The sequence below is a fragment of the Epargyreus clarus genome, unplaced genomic scaffold (assembly GCF_041222505.1).
Source record: "Epargyreus clarus isolate Ecla_fem2 unplaced genomic scaffold, WU_Ecla_fem_2.2 ptg000007l, whole genome shotgun sequence".
Lineage (NCBI taxonomy): Eukaryota > Metazoa > Arthropoda > Insecta > Lepidoptera > Hesperiidae > Epargyreus > Epargyreus clarus.
In genome coordinates this window covers 6,663,303-6,671,306 of record NW_027332215.1, presented here as the reverse complement: position 1 = coordinate 6,671,306, position 8,004 = coordinate 6,663,303, and the positions used below count along the sequence as shown (strand labels likewise).

General features: G+C 34.1%; 1 protein-coding gene across 1 annotated transcript; it reads left to right on the top strand.

Moving 5' to 3' along the window:
* The first annotated feature begins 633 nt into the window (after nt 1–633).
* On the top strand, nt 634–7,738 carry LOC140743324 (uncharacterized). The gene is made up of 4 exons (XM_073074493.1): nt 634–671; nt 2,949–3,068; nt 5,045–5,235; nt 6,441–7,738. Exons 1-4 carry the CDS (start codon nt 660–662, stop codon nt 6,463–6,465), a joined length of 348 nt encoding a protein of 115 aa, XP_072930594.1. The 5' UTR covers nt 634–659; the 3' UTR covers nt 6,466–7,738.
* The last annotated feature ends 266 nt before the right edge of the window (nt 7,739–8,004 follow it).

Genomic DNA, 8,004 nt, shown 5'->3' with positions numbered 1-8,004 from the left:
GATAAACTGCTATAGTAAATGTATGTACCTACGCTGCTTCGGCGCCGTCATTAATTATCGGTATCGGCTCGGTATCGGTGGTCGGTGGACAAACAGCGTAAGTGCGGATTGGTTTATCTCATACGTCCTTTAAAACATTTATATACGTATAACTGCAGACCTGTATTTGTTATGTCTGTGTGTATAACTCTCAGGCGCGAGGGTTTCACGATGAATTGAAATGTCAGTGGTATTTGGGATTCTAACTTCGAGTTCTGATTGGTAGGTCAAATTTCTAACCACTATCATTGTTTTCTCATTCTTGCGGAATGTCTTCGTTATCTTTAGCAGCTTGTCGAAAATAAAGGTTCATGTTACAAAAAATCGCATCAGACTTCACGGAATATAAAAAATACCTTTAAATGTGGCGGCAGACTCATTTTGCTAGATGATTACCATCGACCTGTTGCCGCGCTACATCTATTAAACTCTCCGTAGTTCTCCGTAATTCCTGAATATTTTTTATTAATAGTAGGAAAGAGTAGAGTACTGTTAATAGTAGGAAAGGTTCATTCATGATGTATTTCATGATGTATTTTCAGCCGGCTCCAGAAGAAAAGCCCAAATTTATTGGCCCAAACTTTGAGCCGGAGATAGAGGCCACTTTGATTAGACTGTATATGTGGGCGACTGTAAGTGCTTATCTTCTTACTAAATATACATCTCGTGCCACTCGTCTCAAAACAGTAACTCTAAACCAACTGAAAGCAGGAATCAAGTTTCATCTAAAGCATAAGATTTGCCCTGTTGTGACCCAAGTTAGGTAAAATCCCAGCTCTGTTTCGGATTGATTACACATGGCCAATATGGCCATGTACGACAGTTACCATTGTATAATTTTGATATTTTAATATGTAACGGGTATACTATTAGGTTATTCGGAAAGTAATTTAGTTTTTTCCCCATAGAGGATTTAATTTTATTTTTTCACAGCTAACTTCACACTTAAGTCGCATATTCATTAGGGGAAACTGGGGACACTTGATCCTTACGGGAGACTAGGTACACTGGATTTACAGTGCTTCTGTGAATACTATATGTGGTTAGTGTGGCAACATTGGTTGTTTATGATACGTTATAACTTTCTAAAGTCGGTACTCTTGTCCAATTTGATATTCAAGCAGATGGCGGATGATTGTGTGTTTCATGTAGCAATAAAATCTTTTTCGTAAGTTTTCATTTTGATTAAATAATTGGTTAGTAAACTTATTGTGGGTATCACTATTAAACTATTCATTATCTATGTTTTTAACGTCTGTTTCATAGAATAGTGTTAATAGTAGTAGATTTTTTTACAATATATTTTTATAACCACAGTATAGCTAGGGTACACATGGTACACTTTCTTATGGGAGATATGATCCCACCGGCGTCTACTAATGTTTATTTTTTAATAATTTTAGGATTCAATATGCCTAGAGTATATAAAACAATAGAAGGTGCAAGAAAAAAAATATCTACCATAAGATTCTGTGATAATAGGAACATTAAGTAATGTTAGCTGAAAACATAGATACTCGTACATATGATTTATTAAAACAGTGGATATGTTGTTGTTGTTGTTTCTACTTTACCTACTAAGCAAATAAATCAATTTAAACCAATTTTTTTTTCATTTTGGTATCATATGAAAATATAGGAGACTTATTTCCCTTAGGATCAAGTGTTCCAGAGGGGGGGGGGGGGTCAAGTCAGACATATATATGGGACACATGATATCATTCCCTATACGAAGTTTTCGTGGGCTGGTTACAAAATTTATAAACCGATATTATTAGCTTTTATACTTAGTATAGCCAATGAAATTCCACGTATTTCAGTACCAATATATCTAAAATCGGATCAATATTTAACAAATAGTGGTCAAAAAACAACAGGGGAGATCAAGTATCCCCAGTTTCCCATATATGTTTTTACAGCTGATATAGCAAAGCTTGTGTGTGAATAAGTTCAATTGATTTTATGCAATCGTTTTTGGTGGGTGACCTTTTAAATATGGAGAGCAATAAGCAGCACTTTTGTCATATTTTACTTTTTTACTATAGAAAAGGTAAAAATACTGTTCAAATCAGAAAAAAATAACTAATGGGTATGGAGAAGATGTGTTGTCAGTACGCCAGTGGCAGAACTGGTTTACAAAATTTAGATCCGGCAATTTTGAAGTCGAAGATGCACCACGTTCTGGTAGGCCGATTAAGGCTGATAAAGGCATTATATTATGCAAACCGGCCATTAACAATACGTGAGATCGGCCAGAGTTTCAATTTATAAAAATAAACCGTTTATGATCACTTGAAAGGCTTGGATTTAAGCTTGAAGTTCGATATATGAGTCCCCCGATTTCTCACGATGAAAAATTTGCGTCGTCGCGTTGACCTCTATGATCTGCTCCCGAAACGTCACGAAAATGATCCATTTTTGAAGCGAATAAGTTACTCTACCACACCTATTCCATATTCTCCAGATCTGGCGCCTTCAGATTATTATTTTTTCCGATCAATGCAATATTTTTTGGACAGTAAAACCACGAAAATAAACGAAATGACTTTCCGTGAAATACGTGGATTTTAACTTACTGTAACTGCAAACCCGTTTATTTAAATAACATATTAAATAAGCTTTTAAATATCAAATGTATTGATCCTATTGACACACGTATACATATAAACTTGTATAAACATCCATCCATCCATCAGCCTTTACTAGTCCACTGCTGGACATAGGCCTCCCCTAGTCTGCGCCACTCCGACCGGTCTTGGGCCGTCTGCATCCAGCGGTTACCCGCCGTCCGCTTTGATATGAAACCATGAAACCATATTATATTGAAATATTTATAAACATATTTCAATATAATTTGGTTTTATTTCTAAAGTTTGGATTTATATAACGTATATGAATTATATTTTCAGATTAAGTTGCCGAAATTTGATATTGAAAAAATGAAAAAATTGACAGCGGAAAAATTACAACGTCTGCGTGACATATATAAAAGTATAGATGCTATCGCTAAGAGGGTCGCAGATATATGCGTTAGTATCACTTGAGTATTATATAATATACTAATACGAGTAAATTAGTGTCCACTTAATTTCTAAAGCGGTAATAATAAAAGCGTGTGGAACTACTTAGTATTCTTTTTTTATTAACTTGCTTAAAGCTGTGTTTACTGAACCGCTGCTATATCTGTTTCTGACAATTAGTCATTTACGTACTTACACATAAGTCGTCCATCTTAATCCTTAGAAGAGAAAAGGAATCTAAGGATTTTTAACGACTTTACAATTGATAATTCATCCCTACTTTGGCACCGCGGTGACTCACTTGGTTAGCGGCTGCAGTCTGTATATTGACCTGTTACTTCTCTGGGTCAAAGTGACTGACCTGGCTCTTATAGTCTATGAAGGCAACGCCAAAAATTGTGTTGAAGTAAGTAGTTTTACAGTGGCTTTATATTATTTTAATGGTACTATGAGTAACCTATTGAAGTCTAATGTTGTCTAATTTTAATAATGAAAGTTTTTGCTACTGAATTCGAAATCTCGCTCACAACTAATGTACTCGTATTTTATAACTAATACTATAAAAACTACTATAATTTAAATTCTCATCACGTAGGACTAAGCTGTGATTCAGAAAGAGTACCTAATAAGGATCAACAGTGGGGCAATGTTGAAGAAAAGAGTTGTTTGATGACATTTTCGTAAAGCGCTGTGTAGAAACATATATACGTGTATATGCGTATATACTGATGACAGAAACTTACTGAATTAATTGGCTGAACGATCCCGATAGTGTGGATGTAAATGAATCTTATATTAATACTAGTGGTGCCCGCGGCTTCGCCCGTATTTTAAACAAATAATATGACATACATAAAACGGAAAATTTGTACCTGCATTGGAATGACAGTGGTGCCATCTGTCGAAAATTGGTCTTACCAACTCCCAAACCCTCGTGGGCTCTTGGACAACAACTTTGCTAAAGATCATCACTTGATCAAATGCATAGTTTTCGATTCTATAACTACTTACGAATTAAAAAATAATTAAAAAACCCTTTTCCCACGGACTAAATTGTGAATCTAAACCATTCTTAAGTCCCCTTGAACACACACAGCAAATTTCATCAAAATCAGTCCAGTCGTTTAGGAGGAGTTCAGTGACATACACGTGCACATAAGAAATATATACATATATAAAGATTTTCTATTATTTTAAATTGTGTTACGGGTGTTTGTGTATTTGGCCCCAGCAACTATAGTCTGATTCATAATTAGGTGTCCAAAATGTAAACAAAGGTGTTGACCTATCAAGAAAATACGTTACAAATGGTAATTTCTTATTTTTGACAATATTAAATTAATACAACAATAATAAAATAATAATCTAAATAAATTAAGAACAATTCACATTTTCTAATAAGAATATTACCTCAATTTCGTTCCATACAGTAATAATAATAAAAACAAGGTTTATGGTAGAAAATTAAAATGTGATAATTGTAACACAATCGGAACCCAAGACACTTCTTGTGCCGTCATATTTGAGTTACGTAGCTGATGTTATTAATTTTCGTGATTGTAATCGAACTTAAATGTATTATCGTTTTCATAGCGCGTTTGTTAAATTGTGAATAATTGTAAAGTTTTAGTTTTTTGTTGAGTTTGTTAAAGTTTTAGTTTCTTGTTAATTTTGACAGTGACATGTGTTTGTTTACATTTTGGACACCTAATTATGTATCAGACTATAGTGGTAGTGTAGATAATTTTTTTTAATAAAACTAGCTGACCCGGCAAACATTGTGTTGCCATATAAATAAAAAAAATGTTAAGGGTGAACAACCCTTATTACTTAGGGGTATGAAAAATAGATAGTAGCCGATTCTCAGACCTACTAAATATACATATAAAATTAGGTGAAAATCGGTAAAGCCGTTTCGGAGGAGTACGTTAATTAACATTGTGACACGAGAATTTAATATATAAGATGATTCTCTGTTTTAATAGATCAACGAGGATGAGGAGAGGATGAGGAGAGGGGACGAGAAAGAGGAAGGCGAGAAGGAGGACACTACAGAGGAGGAGAAGGAAGATGAGGAGGAGGATGAGGAGGAGGATGAGAAGGAGGAGGAGGAGGAGAAGGAGGAGGAGGAGGATGAGGAGGAGAAGGAGGAGGAGGAGAAGGAGGAGGATGGAAAGTGAGTTATTAAGGAATAGGAGACGAGCTTATTTGTCGCAAGTAAAAAACTTTACTTGTAATGCTACACTTGTTCGTAGCGTTAATCCACATACATATTGGAGATTGTAATTTTGTGCTACTCTCTCTTGATACTCACATGTGGAGCACACGTGATCTGTTCGTATTTAGGCTATTAAATCTATGCCAAATTGTATTGTGGCGCACATATTGGCACACAACTAACTTTAGATTTTAATACATAATATTTGTAATTATTCATCAATCATGTAATCATTATCTGTGTGTAGTTGAAGTTGTTTCAGTTAACGTAGGCTAATATTAAGAAGCGTACAAGATGCATTTAAGTTTCAATTTCAAATGTACTTACGCTTTACTATTTTTATTTGCATTAGTGATAACTTTTTATTTTACTTATTTTAAAGTTTAAAGCTTATTGTACTTAATTTCCTACTAGATTGTAAAGCCCTATATCAAGCCCTAAAGTATAAGACGACCCGCGTGGATTGGCGGTCACCATACCGCTCCATTCGCAAAGGGTTCCGGGTTCCATCTCCGGCCAGACAGGTATCTGAATGATGAATTTGGATACTTATTCTGGGTTTGTGCTGTTATTTCTGTTAAACTATATGTGTCCATGACACCTAGGACACACTGTGAAGCTCAAACTGTAAAGCTGTACTCTTTTCGCATTTAAAAAACAATTATTATATATACATAACGTTAAAAATTCTCGTTGAACAAAAAAAAAATTCGAATGTAAATAATGTATTTCTTTCTAGTCCATTAAAATAAATTTGCGTGCGAAAGACAGAGGAGGTATTTTAACTTTATGGACGTGAAAGGATGTTTGTGTTAAGATAAATCCAAGTTTGAAGGTCATAACCGCCACGTAGGCAAAGGGGTGCAAATCGTGATCACGTTGGTCGTTTAGAAAAAACAAAACTTTTTTATATCCTTAAAGCAAATCGATAATAAATATTTGGAATTATTCGGTAAATAATTTTTCATAAAAGTTTATGAAAAAAATCTACTCTATGGTGTAATTTTTCTGTTAATTTTCTGTCGGTAAATGAGAAAATTATTCCCAAATTTTGATATGTATTCGTTATTAACTTTTAATTTTGATTTTACGACAAATAATTACAGAGCCAAAGTTTTTGATAATTTCATGTAAGACTACAATTATTATTATTGTTCTTTCAGTTTTCTGCGCGAGTTTACCTGGTAGAGCGTGAAGACGAAGAAGAGCGTGAACAACTACTAGATGTTTATTTATAATTAATACGTTTATATGCCAGCTCAAAAGTTTGCAACCAAATTAACATATCTTTATAAGAAATATTTTTTTTATATTTTCGAATATATTGTTGTTATGTGTATCTGGACCGTATATCTAGAATCACTAAGCCTATCTAATGGCAATATAATGTTCCATACAATCTATTCACATTGTGGCTGACGTACCTACTCGTATAATTATGAGGCGAATATCTTAGTCCTCAGAAGTGGCATAGCATCAGTAATCACTAGAACCACCTATGGGTTCGCTACTTCAATTTTGTAAATGAAACAATCAAATTAAGACCTGGTGAATGATAAAGCCACAACTTATGAATTAGATATATGTTTTAAGTCCGGAAGTCCATGTAATGATAATAATGAGTCCATATCAATCTGTCCATTTGTATTTAAAACGAATCTAATAAGTACTTATTTGTTTTAGCGATTCGGTATCATTTATTTATCCAAACTTTTGACCTGGCGTGAAAGATTTTTGGAACTACGAATTTATGAATACATTTTGGGACCAGTGTCCGTCTTTTAGGGAACCCTTTCTTCGGGACTAACTAGTTTGAACGTTAAGTTATACCTATAATCTAAATATGACTGACTAGAAATATTTTATATTTGATCTTTCCTTACAAATTATGTTATTTTTGGAATAAACAAATTATATTATTTTGAAAAACAATCGCACGAAAAATATTTCTCATCATTGTCATAAATTTTTGAACGAAGAATTCTTTTGGGCGATTCGGAGCACATTTCGTCTTGTGTTTTATTAGATTTCATTATTTTCGAATGACATCATCTATCAATTTATAATTGCATACCCAAGACGACACTGGTGATCCGAGTGGCGCAATGGAGCGCATTCTGGCTGCCATTCACTGGGGCCCGAATTAGATTCTCGTCTAGGCACATAATGCACACAACGACGAATCGTATATATATCGAAATTTTGATGTTGTAACTTTTATTCGTGTGATTTTGAAAAAAAAAAACAATGATTAATCACAGTATTTTAATGCGTAAGCATATTACTATGTTTTACTTTTGTACAGTTTGTTCAGTGGCATACTATACACGAATGTAACTAATATTACGTAATAACAGTTCTTACACACGGTGTTCGTTATTCAACCTATGATTTTATGTTCCTACTTTAGCACATAAGAAAAATAGCGTTTAATATACAGTGAAACTTGGTTAAGTGGGACCTGGATAAGTGAGAAACCTCCATAACTGGAACTCATGCTGAGGTCCCAACACTTTGGCACTGAATTACCTCTGTTAGTGGGACGAGGTAAACCTCTATATCTGGGAATTGTTCTTTCGATTTATCATCATAGTTACCTCTATAACTGAGACAGCGAGTAAATTTTATATGCATAAACCTTTGTAACTGAGATAACATTGTTTGTTTACTCATTCTTATTCTACCCACAAATTCCACACGTAATTCCAAGTACGTAAGTACAAATTT

Excerpts from the sequence above, each read along its gene's own strand:
- LOC140743324 (XM_073074493.1), top strand. Across the intron at positions 3,069-5,044 it reads AGAGGGTCGCAGATATATGC|ATCAACGAGGATGAGGAGAG; the intron begins GTTAGTATCACT and ends CTGTTTTAATAG. Across the intron at positions 5,236-6,440 it reads GAGAAGGAGGAGGATGGAAA|TTTTCTGCGCGAGTTTACCT; the intron begins GTGAGTTATTAA and ends TTGTTCTTTCAG.